This window comes from Perca flavescens, chromosome 12, assembly GCF_004354835.1.
Source record: "Perca flavescens isolate YP-PL-M2 chromosome 12, PFLA_1.0, whole genome shotgun sequence".
In the NCBI taxonomy this organism is placed as follows: Eukaryota; Metazoa; Chordata; class Actinopteri; order Perciformes; family Percidae; genus Perca; species Perca flavescens.
In genome coordinates this window covers 6,372,260-6,392,774 of record NC_041342.1, presented here as the reverse complement: position 1 = coordinate 6,392,774, position 20,515 = coordinate 6,372,260, and the positions used below count along the sequence as shown (strand labels likewise).

Here is a 20,515-nt window from a genome sequence, read left to right as displayed (position 1 = left end):
TGTTATCAAAAATAATCAAAAAATCAAATTGAATGACAAAACAACACATGTATTAGTTTCCCAGGTATCAAAAAAGCCATGTGAATAGAAATTATATATTTACAGGTTTTTAAAAGAAATGCAACCATTTGACATTCAAATTAAATAACAGCAGCCAAGGGTTAAAGAATACAACAGGACGTCGCGGCGATTGCTTTTTTTCTTTTCTTATCCGAACGCAGCTTCACTAGGAGCTACAGAGCTCATTTAAGATGATGCTCTTACGTACCGTTTCCATGAAGGCAGCACGGAGCTGCGCCAAACAAAGCTGACAGAAGCACAGAAAAGTTAGGATACCCGTCTCGTCCAGTCGCAGTGCTATAAACTGGCAGGTTTTAATGTTGCAGACCACTTACTGTTTTAGTAGTTTAAGTGTAAACATGTATTATTGTGAATCTTTGGTTTAAACTAGCTTTCAAACAAACGCCCCCCCAAGGGCACCTCAACGCCCCCCTTTACAAAATATTGCTTCCAACGCCCCCCATCATCTTCTGAACGCCCCCTGGGGGGCGGTACCGCCCCCGTTGAGAAACACAGATTTAGAGTGAACTGGATTGAGTGCATCAGCAATCAAAAAGTATTGAGCAATGAACTAACGCTTCATTACTTTTGGTCTTTTAATGAGATCAACAACAAAATATGAATATATAATAATTATGAAATTACTATAACTTGGTATGAAATCACTGTCAACATGTGTAGTTGCTTCTACAGCTGCAAAGATGAATCGATTAATCAACTATTTTTTTCAATTCTCTGATTCCAGCTTCCTAAATGTGACTCATTTCTAGTTTCTTTACTCCTCTGTGACGGTTAACTGAATATCTTTGAGTTGTGGGCAAAACAAGACATTTTTTTTTGAGGACGTCATCTTGGGCTTTGGGAAACACTGACATTTTTCACAGTTTTCTGACATTTTATAGACCAAACAACTGAACGATTAATCGAGAAAATATCGACAGATTCATTGAAAATGAAAATAATGGTTAGTTGCAGCCCTAGTAGCTTCCATCACTTGTGGTGTTTGTGTTTAGACCTACCCTGGAAATCCAGAGTTCTCGCGAGAGCACAATTTGAATTTGCTCAGCGAGTCACTCTGGCATTGAGTAATGATGCTCATTAACTATGCCCTTGTAGCCGAGCTGCACCAATCACATCGGTGGATCTGATATAGGCGGGCCAGAGGCGAGCTAAACAGATGACGACAGTTATCTCCCAGTTAGCTCCGCTGGTAGCTGAGCGTATGGGGCTCTGGATACATCACCCCGTGTATTGTTGTAGTGTTATCCAACTGTGTGCAGTGAGATTTTCAAATGCATGCTTGGTGCCGCCCATCGAGTTGGGCCATTTTCATTACTCATTGCCAGACCCTTAATCTTTCGGATTTGGGTCTGGATTTCCACGCTAGTTTAGACCAACATTTAGACCAAATTTCCCATGAATCATATGCTCTTCTCTTTCATAGTCAGTTACTACTTTCTGTGTTAGCAGCATCCTTTTTTTGTCATAAAAACAAACCACACACACACACACACACACACACACACACACACATTTAAACACACTTTGTGCCTCACTTTATGGAATAAGAAGCAAGCATGGGGTGGGAAAATAGAAAAAGTGAAAGATGAACCCATGATCTATGAATGTTTAACGAGTGCAGACAGAGGAGATGAGGGCTGCGATGAGAAGGAGGGAGGGAGACAGAAAGAAAAATAGTGAGGTGAAAAAGGAAGAGAGGATGGGTGAGGAGCAAGGGGGGGGGGCTCGTTGGGGGAGAGAGGCGGAGAACAGTCCCATTATAGAAGCAGACACCAGAGCAAGGTTAGAAAATAGCAGAGAGGAAAGGAGAGAGCCAGAGATTGAGGAAAAAAAGGCTGTAATTGGAGGTGTCTGGTGTTTGTCTAACACACAGAGGCTAGTAATGATTCCATTAGCGCCTTACATTGAGAGAGAGAGAGAGAGAGAGAGGGAGAGACAGGAATACAGAGAGAGAGAGGAAGAGAGAGAAAGAGAAATAATGGGAGCCAGAGGGAGAGAGGAGTGTGACACAGGGACGAGAAGGGGAGGCTAGAGAGGCCAGAGAAGAGTCACACGGAACATTTGAACAAGAAAACAATGAGCATCAGAGCAGCTAAATGGTAACAAAGACGAAAACGACAAAAAGAACAAGAGAAAGGGAATTCGAGGCGTCCGTTAAAAGGCTTGTTCATCTGCAGCGATGCCCCTCCAGTCCTTTCCCCAGCTCTCTCCCTCACCTCAGCCCTTCCTCTCTTTGTGTGACGGCAAACGAGAGAGGGGGGGGATTTAAATGCATTAGTCGAGTGTTTTCCCTATGTGAGACCTACAGACTGGGTCAGGCCCGGAACCTTTTGTTTGGAGCTGACGGCGAGCGCTGAGAGGTATCTTTTAAAAGCCCGGTTGCACTAGGTTGTTGTGCTTTTTCTGTGTGCTCCCATGTCTTTGTTAAAAGCACGCTGATTACACATGCAGCTACATTAGGTGGCTAAGTGAAATTTCCGCAAAGGAAGGGAACAATAACGGATTAGAGGCACGTGCGGGCGAAATAGCACCGGCGCCAACGTCATTTTCATAAAAGAAAGCTGGTTTCCAGGGTGTTCATTTGACATTATCTCACAGGCTGCAAACAAATATGAGATATGTTGGACTGACATGCGTGGGACAGCAAATTCTCCTGCTGTATGAGGAGGAAATTTCATTGCTATGCAAATCCTTCCCAAGATACCACAAAAATGCTTTTCCTAACACTGAGTAGGTGGCGCAGACAACCCTGCGGCGGAGAGGTTTCAATTCACCACTAAAGAATTAAAATCTATTAGGAAATGCTATTTGATTGTTTCCAGAAGAATCCCTTCGCCACAAAATATGCCTCGAAATGAAGTGAAACAAAAAACCTGGCTTCCCCTCCTGTGTTGCACACACTGGACACCTGTTTTTGCCTACATGCACGCACAAACACACACACACACACACGCACACAAATGCACGCATGCACACAAATGCACGCACACAAACACATACGCATGCACACACACACAAATACACACACACAAACACACACACACACACACACACACACACACACGCATCCACATCTGTATTGACCATAACTTAATAGACGAGGCGAGGGACACATATATTTCCTGACCTCTGACCTCAGACTGTCTAAAGGACTCGTTACATCAACACACAACTACAGCACACGTGCACTAACACACACACACACACACGCGCTGTTATTGAGTTAAAGCTGTCTTGTTAATCGTGCTTACCTTGCTCTATTTATTCTCTCCGGAGTGATAAGACTCAGGGAGCAGACTGATGAGGTCATGAAGATCACTGAGGTCAGCCGCTTTGCTGCGTCAGACTGACTTTAAATAAAGTTTCAATACACGATCACCTGTCAAATAACCACAGCGCGTCATCTTCACAAGACAGCGATTCAGCTTCAACAGTCGGCGTTTGGATGATTGAGATGCAGCCAGAGTTCTGCCACAATCTGTGCACATTACCAGCGTGCAAGCTGAGTATAAAAGTTGTACTCTGCTGAGCAGAGTACAACTTCTGTTCCTTTTCACTTGTCTCAAGGCCCAACTGCCAAGTTTTCTAGGCGTCTTGGCTGCTGCTTCTCCAAAACAACTGAAATTGCATTATGTGCACCGATTCCCAAGTATGCAGTGATGAATATCTATGATTCCATTTTCTTTTCGGGGAAGAAGCAAGCCCGTGGGGACAGGTGACGGTGTGAGTCTAATACAGCTTGCGCTCTCCAATGCACGCACGCACACACAGTATGTACAACACACACACACACACACACACACACACACACACAAAAACGCACAAATACTGCATGCGCCATCTGTGGAGTTTTACGATTCAATAATCTGCTTCCTAAGGCATACCTTTTCCTCTCCTACAACACAAACACACATCAATAAGCACTTTCTCCCACACACTCGTACCACTCTCCATTACTCAGTGGGGAAAATGAGATATTCAGCTTTGACAAACACACACACTCCAAAAAAAGAAAAAGAAAAAGTGAGATGCCTCAAAGCAACTCTTACCGTTTTCTCTGCCTGCAATAACTGTGTTCACAGACACACACATCAGTAAATAAACAGTCATTGTAATTCCATCCTTAGGTTCATAGCGGAATTCACATTGCTGTGCTGAAATGCACCTGCGCACGCTACACGCACACCTGCGCACACACGCACGCACACGCACACACACAGGCATTGTTGGTATAACATGTAACGGGATAACATAATTTAGTTAAGTAAAGGTAACTGTTATCTGTTAACACACACACATATTTACACATCACATATTCAAGCCGAATCCTTAGGATTAACTGGATCTGTGGATTGCCTCAGTGACCACCTAGGCCAGTAAGCAGTGGGGATTTATATTTGCTAATAATATGTTGGATTCATGTTAAGACTTTTTCATTTCTGAAAAAACTTTCCAAAATTAACAGTAATTTGGAGGCACCCCTGCATTGACTCTGAGGACCTAGGGGTCCCGGACCCCCTGTTGAAGATCCCTGTAAACTTACGGAATCTTAACATGTCATTCTTTGACACTCAGGGTTTCTTTCATTTCAGAAGGTCAACCTTTATGAGACCTGTGCAAGGAGACCTAAACACTAACAGGGACTCGGGTGTAAAATGTGCAATAACGTAAAAGAATTAAAGCAAATACATAACAGCACTAGGGCTGGGTATCTTTCAAGAAATGTCAATACTGGTACCAATAACAATACCGTGACTTCTATAGCGGTTCCGAAACAATTTTTTTTTTCGATTCCAATTTTATATGACAAAAATAAATTAAAACCTTACACATTACAGCACAAATCTTTATCCATCACACACACACACACACATATTCTATTGAGAAAATCTCTCCAGAATGTGTCCTTACCACCGCAGAAGTGAAGTGACCAGAAGTGGGACAATCCTTTATTTTATACACATTCCCATACACACAAACTTACAAATACATCCCCCCCATCCAGACCCTGACTCACGTTGGCAGACGTCCTTGTTCTCCTCGAAGCCCGGTTTGCACACACACCTCCCGATGGGAACCAGCCAGCCTCCGTCTGCACTGCAGTACATCTTCGGAGCCTCAAACTCCTCAGAGGCGTTCACACACACACCGTGGACCTCCACCAGTGCCGTGTCTCCGCCCGTTATCGTGTCAGGGAACTGGGCCAAGTTAAGCACAGTGAGGGGACACTTCTTGTAGAAGACCCTGACTGAGACCAGAGCGATGCAGGCACCGAGGTCCTGGAAGGCCAGGTAGAAGCCCTTTTTACTCAGGTTGCTGATGTCGCGCACCTCCGTGTTCAGCTTCATCACGCGGTCCCCAACGTCCACCTGCAGACGAAGCACATTTCACAGTGTTAGGCGGTAACTTTACTGGGAGTAATCAGAGCATTTTTTATTTATTTCTTTTTTTTTGTCCAAAAACTTTCTATTTTGGTACAATGTTGCTGCCTGAAACTCAGCGACTGAAAGGCAGAAATAATGATGTCCTCAAAATCCTGACAATTTGGCAAGCAAACGGGATAAGATAACTTAGTTTAAATATAACCCACATTCAAACCCAGAGGTATTTTCTATGAGTCGGTGGCAAAATGGTGAATATCTAATTTCGGAATTCTGCTAGAGAATCAGATGGCCACATGCACACAGACAGAGCTTTAAGCTAAAATAAGTACAGGAGGAGATAGCCAGAATCCAGCCGCAATGGGAAAGACTTTGGTTCATTTTATCACTTTTTTTCCTTTTTAAAGAAGGAGGACGAAGAGTAAAAATCCTCATTGAAGACAAACAAAACATTGGGCAGATGTCAGTACTGGCCATATTCACTTTAGTGATAGTTACAAGGTAATTTGGAAACCGTAATTTGTTGCATTGTGTGTTTTGTCATACCCTATTTTATGTGTGTGTATATGAGTTTTAAACAATGTATGTTTACATGAGTGTGTTTGTGTGTACGTGTGGGTGTGTATCTTTGTGTCCATACCTGTGTAAAACTCTCATCTGCAGCAATAGTATCGATCTTGACATACTGGCTTTCCTTGATGAACCACAGGTTGGCATTGTTGGACTCATAGTAGTACATGTTGAATGTCTGCAAGACAAACATCCATCACCTTTCAGATTCTAGAAATTGAACTTCTCAGACAAAACAGAATAACACACAGTACAACTAGAGAGATGCAAGTGAGAAGGTCCATCCAATGTGAAGTTTTAATAAGGTCCCCATAGCGCTCTAGCTATTCTGCTGCTACTTTTCAAATCTCAGTCCATCTGTCTCGATGGCCAGTCAGCAAGCCTGTCTGCAATTTCATCAAGTGCAGCTCTGCACTGTCTCGTATTATCTCCACTTCTCATTCTGGAGATGTAATGAGAGTGGAAAGGGTGCAGAGGGCAGACAAAGTAGAGAGAAATGAATACAGAGGAGCAGTGATATCGGGCTGATATGATAGGACCGGGGACAATAGAAAAAATTTATTAGAAGTTAAAATATACGAGGAGCCACAAAAGAAGCCTCTTGAGCGTTTTCTGTTTCATTCTCTGTTCGCTATTCTCTCATGTCATTCTTTTCCTGCATTTTGTCTATTTATCTATTCATCATCGGCCATCACAGTGAACTTCCATCTGTGTGTTTGTGTTGAGTGAGTATTGAATGGAAAAGACTGTAAAATAAAATTATGAAAAGTGTTCAAAAGGCCATTTTTGCAGCTCTGCAGTTACATGTAGTACAATGTGCAGAATAAGCATTGCTTTTTATAACAAGTAATTATAGTAAACACAAAAACTACCACTTTTTGACTGGCCTTACATTAATATATATGTTAAGAATATGAAACCACGCTGCGATGCTGAAATCATCCAATATTCAGTGAAATGTGGGGACACAAATCCTTCCCTAACACTGATTTAATGTTTATTTCATAAGTATTATGTAAACTGGCTTCATGCTTGCTTCTCATACTTTAATGTCTTTTTGCTGTCTGGAGATTTTCTGCTGCAGTAAGAGGAAGCAGCAGAGGCAACCGTAATTGTATCAGATAAAGTATGAAGAGCAGGCAGGTTTAATTGTAAATGCTGAGAAGTGTTATTGAAGTTAATTTGCTGATTTAGTTGATTAGCCCAGCCCGCTAAACAACGTGTTGATTGCGTGCGCTCTTGGGTGAATTTGTTCCAATTTGTAATTAAACCATTTTCATGACAAATACAGTATGTTTCTGCTACGCTCGTTATGCATTTGAGAAGAAGGGAAGGGTATAAGAAATGCTGATTACATTAACGTTGAACTCAATTTGATCCAAAAGACTAAAAGCACTGCTCAGGGAATATTTTGGAGCCCTGCAGAAGTGATTTGTTACTTCTGAGGCAACCCCCACACTGCAAACAATTTCTGCCTCCACCGTGGCAGAAATCAAACTCACTCCTGTGCTATTGATCTCCAAAGCAGAAATGCGTCTTTCGTTATTTCTTTTTTTTTTTACTTGCTTCCCTCCAAAAGAAGTTTAGAGTGAACACAGCTACACACCATAACCCATGGAGCTCATCAAAATTCAAAGTCTTGCTCACCAAGAGTGAACAAATAAGCAGCACAAATGCAAGACAGGAGGGCTTATACACACACACACACACACACACACACACACACACACGATACAAGGACATTTACTAACTGCCACCATACTGCCTGTGTGTTTAAATGCGTGAATGTGTATTATCCTGTGTGCAAGGTTATTTTGGAAATGTAATAGGTTACTGATTACAAGTTACCGTATTTAAAATGTCATAGCAGTGTTACTATTACTGTTCCAGAGTAATGTGACTTATTAAATTTAATAACTTTGTGATTCCTTTTCTAAATTTGTGTTGACAGCTCGGGAGGTCATTTAATTGTCAGACGGGTGGCGCTGCAAATTCAAACAGGAGAACCAATCGAAAGCATCACAATAGCATTGAACTTTACTAAACGTCTGTGGCTGGAAATGGCAAAAGAAGACATTGCACACATGGAAAAACATGGAAAGCAACCAAATATATAATATTATTTAACATACAGCTTAGCTTTTTACAAAATATTCAGATGTATCCCCCAATGTAATCATGAACAATTTAATAGGTAACTTTAATTTAACTATACATCTTCCCAGTAACGGTAACAGATAACAGTTACCTTTACTTTGTAACTACGTTATCCTGTTACATGTAACTCGTTACTCCACCAACAACGCCTGTGTGTGTGTGTGTGTGTGTGTGTGTGTGTGTGTGTGTGTGTGTGTGTGTGTGTGTGTGTGCGTGTGTGAAAGGATGCAGACCTCCTTGCAGGTACCGGGGACCCCGGGCAGGCTGTTGCAGTCCCTCAGGGTGAATTTGATCTCAATGTGGACGCGCTGCGCTCCTTCTCGGCTGATGTGACGCGTCCTCAGCCAGTTGTTTTGATTGGCCTCCATGACGTTACACACCTGGTAGGTCCTCATCGGGGTGTTCCTCTCATCCATCACACTGATCTCCTCCCACTGAGGACGAGAGAGAGGAGTTTTTAGAGACGAAGGAGAAGTAGAAAAGCAAAGTGGGTCTAACTAGATGAAAGTGAGAGTTGTTTATTTGACATGAGATTTCTGATTGGACTTCCACATTTATTGACACTTTTTCTTAGATCAGGGGTCTTCAACGTTTTTTAAGCCAAGGACCCCTTAACTGAAAGAGAGATGGAGCAGGGACCCCCTGCTACATACACTGTATAAAATTAGGTTGCATGATAAACTGGGTCTACAATAACGTGTAGGGCAGCCTAAAGCCTTTATACATACTTTTTTTGCATAGAATACTAAGATATTAAAATAGCCTAATAATGGTTTTTAAAATGATGTTTTAATGTTAAAAAACAAACAAACATGTGGCCCAGAAAATCCTTAGGATTAACTGGATCTGTGGATTGCCTCAGTGACCACCTAGGCCAGTAAGCAGTGGGGATTTATATTTGCTAATAATATGTTGGATTCGTGTTAAGACTTTTTCATATCTGAAAAAAACTTTCCAAAATTAACAGTAATTTGGAGGCCCCCCTGCATTGACTCTGAGGACCTAGGGGTCCCGGACCCCCTTGTTGAAGATCCCTGTTTTAGATGGAGAGCAAAAGAAATAAATGGGATAAAGAAATAGAAAAGAAAATGGCAGGAAGAGGAGAGGGAGAAAGGAAAGGAGGGTGTAAAAGAGAAGAGGTGATTGGGGAGTGTTTGTGTTGACGGGGAAATCCCTTCGACTTAAACATACATTCCAAAATCAAAGAGCAAGTGGCAGAGTGACGTTCAGCAGCGGAGGGCCGGCTCGACAACAGCAACGCTCAGCTGTGAGATCGTCTCATTTCATCGGCAATCAATGGACAAAGGAGATCTCAGTCCAAAGATTGCTTATGGGAAACTGGGCCCAAGTTCAATGAGCTGTGGTTTTGGTGCAAACCAACGCTAAGCCTGCATGTTCTGTTTTCATGTCTGGGTGAATGTGAGTGATGATCTGTGTCAAGATGACTGAAGGACTGTCTTTGTCCATAGAGTGAGCCTGTTTTTCTAAAGTGAATGCGTGATTTAGCGCTGAAGAGGTAGGAGTGTGTGTATAGAGTGAGTGAGACGCGGAGAGAAAGAGGGAGCGAGAAGGAGTAGGTAGGACAGAGCTACTTTGTCTCCCGTCATCTGCTACCATCTGTTTCCACTTCTGACTAAGGCAGTAATTGAGAACACTTCTCGCATGAGCAGGAAAACATTTCGATCTACACACATGCACACACATAGACAGCCACGCACGCGAACGCACCCACACACACACACACACACACACACTGGATGAGTCCTAGTTTGTGGTGAGGGATGAGAGGACCACCATCTTTGTTCTGAGCTCCTGTCATCATCTTGAAAACTGAAGCTGTACACTCCAGAGTGATGAGCACATATCACCTTACAGTAGTCCAACCATGTAAACACAGACCCTGTGCAGGCATGACACACACACACACACACACACACACACACTCACATGTGCACACACACCTGCCCACGCCAAGACCCACGGGGCTATCTACCTGTCAACCCTAACGTGTTAATTAACATTCAAATGAAAGTCAAATGGTAGATGAACTATGAGGCGAAGAGAAAGAAATAAAGAAAAGAGAGAAGGAGCTCTAGCTAATAAAAAAAGCAAATAAAGCAGTATAATAAAAGAGGAACTTTCAGACAAGCAGAGTGCAAGCTAAGCTTGGATTCCTGAGGTTAATCTGATGTGACGGCCCAACAACCCGGCAAAAGCTTGACGCATTTCACCTCCGAGTCCTGAGCGCTAAAACAGACCCACGTAAAAAAAAAAACACACACACATTCTCACATAGACTCACACACTCTCTCCAACTCTCTCTCGCACACTCAGATACTTTTAATCCCCCACAGCCTCCGCTGAAACATCTACTGTGTAGGATTTGGAGCTCGAAAAAAAAGAAAGGGACCTCTCTTGTTCATGACCCAACATAGCTTCAGAACGGCAGAAACGGAGAGAAGGAAGAAAAGGGAGTAGAAGAAGACGAGGCAGAAGACTGTTTAAGCTGCTGCAGCCAGCTGAGACAAATATCCCTGACAGCCAGTTCAGAGTTTAAAGATTACACATATTTAAAGGGAAGTATCACTGGAGTCTTGCTCAACATTATGTGCTCACAACAACTGAGAGCTCTCGATTTAATTAAAAGAACAAAACGCAAGACAGAGGGAAAAAGAGAGAGAGAGAGGAGAGAGAGGAATGAATGTTGTTAAATTACAGGCGCGCCTGGCAGCTAAATAGAACCATCTGTGTAGAGCTGAGACCAGTCGGACATCACAGGACGGTCGCACACACCCACCCACGCACACACACACACACACACACACACACACACACACAGAAAGCTGAGTCCCCAGGGAGTGGTGATTAAAGCATTTATGGGAATAGTCATTGAGGGATAAAGAGGGCTTTATGATGTCTTTGTTTATTTCTTTGTAGGCAGAGTTTGGAGTGGCTGGATTACTGCCACTTCCTGGTGCGCGACTTATTTCCCTAGTTGGCGAGTCTGTTCATTGTCACATTTGCTTGCATGGTGTAATGCACAGGTGGGTTTGTGAACGTGAAAACAACCTGCTTCCCCCCCCCCCGACCAAAAACACAACTAGGAAAATGTTTGGATAGGCTGAAGAGTTTAAGCTCCCTTTGTCTCTTACTCTAGAGTCCAAACGCACGCACGCACGCACGCCCACACAGTGTTCAGTCTGAGCACTAATTAACATTAATGGACCTCCTTCCTGAACCCTCAATCACCTCGGCCAATCAGCCCGCTTGATTGCTTTGAAGTGAAGCAGAGACGTCGGCTCAGGCTTTAAGTTCCACCATTCACCAGCTTAACATAATATCCCTTCTTCTGCAATCAGCTGACGGTTACACCTACGGGGACTTAATTGGCCCCCAAACTCTGGAACAAACTCGGTCTTGGTGAAGAGGGGGGGGGGGGGGGCTAGAGGAGGCGAGGGAAGGGAAAAACAGAGACGGAAGATGAAGAAGCAGGAGTGGGTGGGTGGGGGAGAAAAGATGGCTGAGTGGGAATAGAGATGCCGTGGGGCCCCCTCCATTTTCAGACATCATTAAGACGTGTCTGTTTTGTGTCCCTCACGAGGAACCCCCCCCTGCCTGGTGACAGAAGTGGGTCGCTCCACGCGGTCTCAGACACATCCGGCCCCGCACGGCTTGGATTAAGCCTGACCTGCAGGGGTCAAGTGTGGTTTTGGGCTAATTCAGGTAGACAGTGGTCTCAGATTGGTGGGAATCGCCTCTCGTTGAGACCAACCCCCCCCCCCAGGTTTAAAGTTCAAAGGTCAACTAGATAATCCTCCTGTTATGAAACACAAGCCCCCTTCTCACAGCACTGGCACCTTCTCTTCTCTCAGTCTGTCACTCTCCTATCACACTCTGTCCCTTCTCTTTTCCTTTACATCGGATCCTTTTCTGTTAATAAATCATTGCCATATTTACTTTGAGACATATGTATAATTCTATTAAACAAACAGGAGTGTTGCCAACAGGATTGGCAGCCTCTACTTGTCTCTATACTGCTCTATACCAAAATTCAAGCTGTGTTGGCACAGTGGTTTAACTCAGGAAAGCCTTGCAAGGTAAAATAAGTTTTTTTTTATTATGTGTTGTAGATGTGTTTCCTCAAACCGCAGTAAGAGCTTGTCATCGCCAGCTTTTCATCTACCAGCTCACTGTTTCTGCTTATTTGCAATGATTTATTCCTCCACACGTAAAATACAACTAGCACTGCAGTTACCAAATGTAAAGTTACTTTGTGAGTCGAAATTTGCGCGTTAGTGTGGCGGAATAAATCCTTGCAATACAATCCTTGAGCGCGTCACAGTGTGTTTATGCATCTCTCAGTGTTTAGTCCCTCGCGGCAGCACTATGTTGGACATCTTACAGCCGCAACATTGGTCAACAGAAAGTGTTTGCTCCCAGGCTCACCAGGTGATCAGGTGAAGCAAACAAATATGTTATAACTTCCGCTCAAACCGCGATGAAAACGCCCACCACCTACAATACAAGTGCACAACACAATAATCAATAAATAATATAAATGAGACCATAAACAACATACACTATGTGGCTCCTACACTGTCGATGAGGATAACTAAACAACGATTGTTGCTTTCGTAATATTTAATATCACACGACATGTGTTCTCCTGTAACCTTCGGCAGCAAAAAGTAAAAAAAAAAAAAAAAAAAAAAAATGCGGTGATGGCGGTAGTGATGTCATCACCGCGGTAGTGGCACGTCACCAATTTAAATTGAATTGAATTGAAAAATTGAAAATTGATTCTAGAAGTATTGCGATTCGATAGTATTGAGCATTGGGATTTTCTTTGCCTCCTTTAACAAAAACAAAAGTTGAATAATACACTTCTAGAGACAATATAGCCTGAGACATTTCAAAGAACTAATTGTTTTCCAGAAAAGAATGCACATCACATGTCAGTCTGACATTGATTTCATTTGTAAGGAAGAACATAACGTGCATTTTCTGCATTTCCTGCTTTCGTTATGCTGGAAACGGATATGATGTAGCCGCCGCCGGCAATACAGTGTAAACAGGAAATATTTAGGTGAATCGTTGGTAAAAAGAAATAGATAAATAAAGCATATTGAAGGGGAAAGAATTGATTTTAAAAATCGTCGTGATATACATAAGATTTTGTTTCACACCCTAACAAATACTGTACATGGCATTTCCTTAGGTTCTTCACAATCATAGCACACGACTGTCCTCTGCGTATAGACAAATGTAAACGCGGAATACAAATCCATTTAGTGGACTACAAATCCATTTAGTGGACTACAAATCCATTTAGGAGTGATTTGACTTATTCTGAAACTCCTTTCACTTTTTTTTTTAACGCCGCTTCAGATGCACCCGCATTGTATGGCTTTACTCCGGTTTGCCTTCCAGCTCAGATTATTTTTATTTTATGGCAAAGTCATAGCTAACTGAAAGAAAAGGTGTGCCTATTTTAAGCAGAAGCCGCTATATTTCATCCAATTTAGCCTTTTGCGTATGTCTTTTTAACTGTCAATGACGAGACTTAAAAGAAAAAAAGAGTGAGGAGGATCATGTTCACCTAGGAATAAGATAACATCGCCTTCATGTATCCACGAGGCGAAATAAGAACCATCACAGCGAAGACTTAAGCTTAAACAGCTATAAGTCATTTAATAATGTCTTTGGTCAGATAAAGCAGCTGATAGAGCTTGTGCCTGACCCCAAGGTAAAGAAACTCAAAGAAAACGCTTTTGTTTTTACAATGATAGTGTGATCAAGGATCTATTTGTCACATTTATTTTGACAGGGTTGTGTGGATGCCCATAGAGCCAGTTTCCTCAGTTTCTGTACACATTCAGGGAGGAGAAGCTAGATCCCCACTATGTTGACAGCTCATATATATATATATATATATATACACACACGCAAATAACACAAACATGTACACAACATCTCCTCTTACATAAGAAATATATATATATATATATATATATATATATAGCTTACTTTCAAGCCAACACATTTCTTTGAGGGTAAACTAACAACACATGTGCCTTTCCGGGGCCATGATTAAGCCAGCCCAAACTGAACCATATTTTCAATAAAAGTAACTTGTGTACTCTTTGGTTTTCAAAATTAGATTGAACCTTTTGGCTTAGCCACAGATGGAACACATTTAGTTCTTCTATAAGTACCTCGATGGAAAAAAAAAAAAGAGAGTCCACAAACATCCACGATATGGCCACACAATCGGAGCATTTAAATAAAGTGAACTTGAAACCCTTGATTGCTTGAGAAAACATCCTCGCTTAGCTCGGCTCACTTCAGCTGCCGCTCCGCTGCGCCCAACCATGAAACATCGTGTGGCATCCTGCGATTTAACACACTGACGCTGAATAGAAGTGTGAATCGAGGGGAAATAGAATTAATTCAGCGCCATTCATCAGCTCCTGCGCTAGAGTGACATACGGAAACCCAATCTTATTTCTTTATTCAATGCACTTTGTCGTTCTTCCTCTCGACGCTCTCGCCCTCTTCCTCTCCTCTCACTTCTATGATGTCATTTTCTGATGCACGGTGGCTGCACTCCAGACTCCCCTGGTCCCTATACAGTACCTGCAAAAGGCTAGTTACATAACCCCCCCCACACACACACACAAACACACACACAGGCACACACACACAAATAACACAAACATGTACACAACATCTCCTCTTACATAAGAATATTTATCCGTCTACTCCGTCCTTTAACTCCATCCCAAAAAATCGCAACCCGTAAGAAATGGAGGCTCCAGTGCCACAGCGTTTTCAGCACAGCGGAAATAATTTCTAAATTCCCCCTGCAGACTCCCGATTTAGCAAGGAGCGCTCAAGAACCCAGTGCTCTCTATAACACACACTCCAGTGCTGCCACTTCTACTAGTCCCCGCTCCTTCCCTGAAAATAAAACATGTCAACACAACCCCGCTAGTTGTGATCAAATTTAGGCTTTTGGTGCCAGCTCCGGCATAAAGAGAGGATGCTTTTTGTCTGCTGTGTATTGTGCCGCGTATACTCACCCCCTCATTAGGGTAAGCCTCCCAGCCCAGGTCGGCCAAGGCTGACATGGAGTCCAGCAACGTAACTGCAAGAACACAGAGGAGAGAGAGACAGAGAGAGACGGAGAGAGAACAAAAAGCATAAACACACACATACTTTAGAAAGTTGCGTTTATTTCTCAATCCCCATTTCCTTAAAACAACGTTAATGTTTCCCACATACGGTGCAGAGATCTTGCGGTCTTGAAAGCATTACATGACCATCAAAACCTTCCATATAATAAAACCCAAGATGTTTTCATGTTTTATACAAGGGTGTCTTTTGTTGTGTTGGAGTACAACAGGAGTGGAATCACAAGCAGTGATAAACATATCATTTTCAACTTTAAGATGACTGTGGTTGTGCTGCAGCTGGACACAAAGCCAGTCAGTGAAACAGAGTACGAGGCACCAAGAGTGTATTTTACAGTTACATTCTAGACATTGAAGGGATATCAACCACTCGCCCTGTAGGCTTGAGTTTCATTTTGCCAATTCATGGCTAAATACATTGCTTTTGTCTTAAAGGTACAATATGTAACATTTCTGCTTTAAAATGTCTAAAACTGACCATACCTATGTTATATATTTTTATGAGTTGTGTTCTTACACTATCCCAAATGTTTCCACCAAATGTCAAACTCAGAGAAATCTGTTATTTTATTTTCAGACACGGCACGTTTCCTTTAGTCGCCCGTCAGTGGCGTCATATAACCTTTCACCCTCCAGTTACTCTAACTTCCATCAGAACACTGGCACCAAGATGATACGTTCAGGAGTAATTGTAAATCATACAATTTCACAGAAAAAAAAAAATACTTGTAACGCTTTATCAAAGCTAAATCGTTGGCTATACAAAGCGGGAGAGATTTGATTTAACATGTCACTTTTGAAAGATTGAAAGAATGCTTTGAGTCTAACCTCAATCCCCGTTTTCCTTTAAAAAGTCATTTTCTCACTTAACCTGTGCATGCAGACGTTTTAAGGTACACATCTCTAAGATTTCTGTCCTCCCCAAATACAATAGAGGTGAATGTTATTCTATTTGTGCTACTCAAAGAGTGAAAACTTGTCCTGGTTACTCTGGAGAATCCACAGACCTTTCTGTGAACACTTCTCATACGACTCTATCGAAGAAATAGTGCCCATAAAAACGATCGTCTGCTCTGTGGATCTTCCAGACATTGTTTCTGGAGATGGATATCTCAAAACCTCGGCACATAAAACTGAAGCTATCTCCATGGCTGGATGACGCTATACTGTTAAGTGAGAAAATCTGTGTTTTTGTCACGTGTGTGAACCAGCCCTTTCAACAGCTTTCGAGCCTCCATTTAATATCACTGTCATCACGGCAACGTGACATCATGACTTTGCGTAAACATACACGCCCACTTTCTTAAGCCAAGTGGCGTGTTATCTGTACGTATTTTGAGCTATCCGCGTGTATGTCTACGATGTATACAGCGGGCGTAAACATACACGCCACATGGCATGTTATTGCCACATGGCATGTTATCGCCACGTGGCGATTAGGGGTGGGAATCACCAGAGGCCTCACGATACGATATCATCACGATACCTATGTCACGATACGATAGTATTGCGATTTTAAACATATTGCAATATTCTGCGATATATTGCAATGTATTACCTTTTTTCCAACTTCCCATCTTTCCCAATTTCAAATGATGTCCCCGAAGGAAAATTTTTGTCAACATCTGTTATATCTAAAAATATAAATAATAGTTTGTTCATCTCACTTCAATTTTATTGCTGCAAAATGGGGATTGTCAAGCTGACAGACTGACCAACACATGTATCACAAAAGATCGATACTTGGCATCTGTGTATTGATACAGTATTGCCACGAAACATATCGCGATACTATGCTGTATAGATTTTTTCCCCCACCCCTAGTGGCGATAACATGCCACGAATTGGCGTGTCATACATACGCCATTTCTTGAGATCAGTCTGGTCACGGACGGACATAAGTGCAACAGTAGGATGAATGTAGAGTTGCACATGGTGCTTCCTGTGTGTGTGCTCACGTTGTGACAGGAGGAAGTGGAGGGAGGATGCAGGAAGGTGAGAATGAAAAAGTGAAGAGAGGAAGGTGGCAGGTTGACCAGTGGGAGGCATAATGAGATTCTGAAGTGACGTTCTCCACCTGTGTGTGTCACTTGTCAGTGTGTGTGTTTGAGTGTGTGTGTGTGTGTGTGTGTGTGTGCGCGCGGTTGTTAAGGCCTGGCTCAGTCAGGTCCTAATCAAGCCTTCAACACCGCTGACCATCAATATTTAATCAGTATCCATCTGCAGAGACTGCTGCTTCTCTCGTTCTTCTCACCGTCGCTCTTTCAGGTTACCCTACGCCTGTCGACATTTCTTCTTTCAACCTATGCATTCAATCCACAGATCCCAGATCAGACGGGCGAGTCGTTGACCCGACACAATTTGAACCGACTGCCTCACATTAAAACAGCACACGTTCATATTCCCCTCCAATTTTTATAAGCAGTGACCTGGAAAAATATATTCCCGAGTAAAAAAGAAAACAGAGTTTGCCCTCCTCAATGCAAATGAAGCTAATCACTCAATTGAAGAGGACTGAAAGTGCCTGTTTACAAACCCCTCTGTGTATTCATACTGCCTGTAGGTATAACAAAAGGGACTGTAAAATTGCTCCAACCTCCTATTTTCCTATCTTTTCCCCCTTTTTTTCTCTTCTTTTCGCACCCATGCTGTTCATCAGCCCTTAGTGAACCCCGGCCGTTCTCCTCAGCTCAGCACACCGTGACAGCAGGGAGGCATGTCATGCTGTATTAGTGGGTGTACATGTGAGCGTGCACGTGTAAGGGCGCACACACAGCAGCGCCTGGGTGAGAAAACGGCGACAAAGAAAAGAGTGCACATGGTATATTTAAAGCAAAGAGAGAGAGAGAGAGAGAGAGAGGCTGCACAGCGGAGCCCGGGTGAGAGAGGGAGAGTGAGATAGATTCAATGAGAGGGATGAGACAGAAACAGTGGAGAGGTGCTGAGCAGCAAAAAGGTCAGAGGCAGCCTCCAGCCCATGTGTGTATTCTCAGAGACTAAAGACCATTTAGACGGCTTTCCTCAGGTTTTTTTGGGGGGAGTTTTTCCTTATCCAAATTAAGTGTCGGAAAGGACAGAGTGTGTCTCCCCCTGAGGCAAATTTGTGATTTTTGATGTTGGGCTTTAAAAATAAAATAAACTGCTTTGGCATTTGAGTGGCGTACAGACAATAATATGTGATTTCAAGACCCAACGGAGAGGCACACACATTGTCGCGCAGACACACTCGGAGATTAAAGCTACCCATCAAGAAACTTCATGGAATTGAGCAAAATTGTCTGTTTCACGTAGTCAGAGTCGGAGTTATGCCAATGATATTCAGCGTGACACACTTACTGCAATGCCTTTCCTCGTGTTTCACGGAGAATATAACTGAGTGCAACCCCTCAAGTTACAAAACACATTTTCTCACTTCCCTGAGTGGTATCTTTAGTGCTTAAAACAATGATTAAATTCCATTTATATGCAGTTTCAGTTGGAGAAATAATGTCCTGGTTATAAACACATTGGAACTACTTTCTTCCCTTTTAAAATGGTTGTTCTGCGGAATATCCTGTGGAGTAAAGATGTGAATTTTAACCTCTTTATTTGTGCTATATATGTTTTGATTCAATCCAAACTACCAATTTACGGACTGTACAGAAGTAAGCTGTAACTAGCTAGCAACGTCTGCACTGACTGTGTAGAAACTTTATCATTATTCGCCACATACGGCCACGGATGGCAAGTATGTGTGTGTCTGTGTACGTTCTGATCTCAAAACTCAGCAAAACTCAAGTTCTGTCTGTCATTTTCCTTCAGTTTATCTCCCTTTTACCTTATTTCTCTGAACAGTTTGTTTATGAAGTGTATATAATAAATCATTGGAATAAGTGCACATTTTTAGCGCAAACTCCCACGCCTCAGTTTGTGTTCTGAAAGACATTTGCTGCTGAAGTTTTCAAAGGAATAGGCACAGCATGCAGACTGGAAGCAGGGGTAAACTAGTCTCAAAAAGCTGCTATCCAGCACCTCTAAAGCTCACTAACTAACACAGCTGGTTTGTTAAGTCTACAGAAATGTTCACACTCCACAATCTATCTTCTCACCTAACGCAGAGAGACAGCGTTTATACACTAAAGCTAAAACTTTTCTTTTAGCTGTAACTTTCCAAAATTGTGAGCACCATGACATTCCATCACTGTTATTATGGAGGCTGAAATCTTTGAGATATATCTAATAAAAACCAACTATCCGCAACTTCTAGTGGTAAGCAAGACAAAAATTTGATTCTAAAGTCTTATTAGCTGATGTGTAACAGAAGCCATATCATCTAAGGCCATTTTGCAGCCCACTGGGAAAAAACACAGACACACACACACACACACAGACACGCACACACACACACACATAAACCTACACATCAACACTTTTTCTCATCCCCTCACACCTATTGTCAATACCACTTATCACTAGTAATCAATGACTGGACTCATCAATTATGTATGAGCTATAGCTTCCTGTCTGCTGACATAGCCAGTATGCATATACCCTATGTACGTGTGTGTGTGTGTGTGTGTGTGTGTGTGTGTGTGTGTATACCTGTCTGTGTTTGTGTGTGTCAAAGACGAGAATGGAAAATAAAGAAATTATGAAAATGCATTGATTTCCCCAAACAGAAACAAAGCCACACCTCTAAAAGCTCTCTCTCTTCTCTTTCTCCAGGGATCTGGCTAAATTGTGTGTGTGTGTGTGTGTGTGTGTGTGTGTGTGTGTGTGTGTGTGTGTGTGTGTGTGTGTGTGTGTGTGAAATCTAAGCAGGCCTGCATGCTGCCATGTTCGATCTGATGACCAGTGTCTCCACACACACACACACACACACACACACACACACACACACACACACACACACACACACACACACACACACAATATGCAGGTTGTTGAGCTGCTAAACATGACATATCATACCCACAGTGGAGCACCTCCCAAATGTCAAGGTTCGACATTCGTGTATTGACATTATTCTTCACACTCAGTGAGAACACAAAAACAAAAATCGATCTACTGTGACGTCTTTCCCCGGCCTTTCTACCGAAAAACACCACTTCCACTCAGGGACAACTACAGATCACATTTTTCCCAAGCGTTCAT

General features: G+C 42.5%; 1 protein-coding gene across 3 annotated transcripts in view; it reads right to left on the bottom strand.

Annotated features, from left to right (window-relative positions):
• epha4b (eph receptor A4b) overlaps positions 1-20,515 on the bottom strand; it is a 96,129-nt gene that overhangs the window by 63,723 nt on the left and 11,891 nt on the right. For all 3 annotated transcript variants that reach the window (XM_028592831.1, XM_028592832.1, XM_028592833.1), the window contains exons 2-5: positions 15,272-15,336; positions 8,423-8,623; positions 6,103-6,210; positions 5,099-5,450 (exon numbers count right to left, since the gene is read on the bottom strand). In XM_028592831.1, the coding sequence (XP_028448632.1) occupies positions 5,099-5,450; positions 6,103-6,210; positions 8,423-8,623; positions 15,272-15,336 (726 nt within the window). The remainder of the gene's footprint in view (positions 1-5,098; positions 5,451-6,102; positions 6,211-8,422; positions 8,624-15,271; positions 15,337-20,515) is intronic.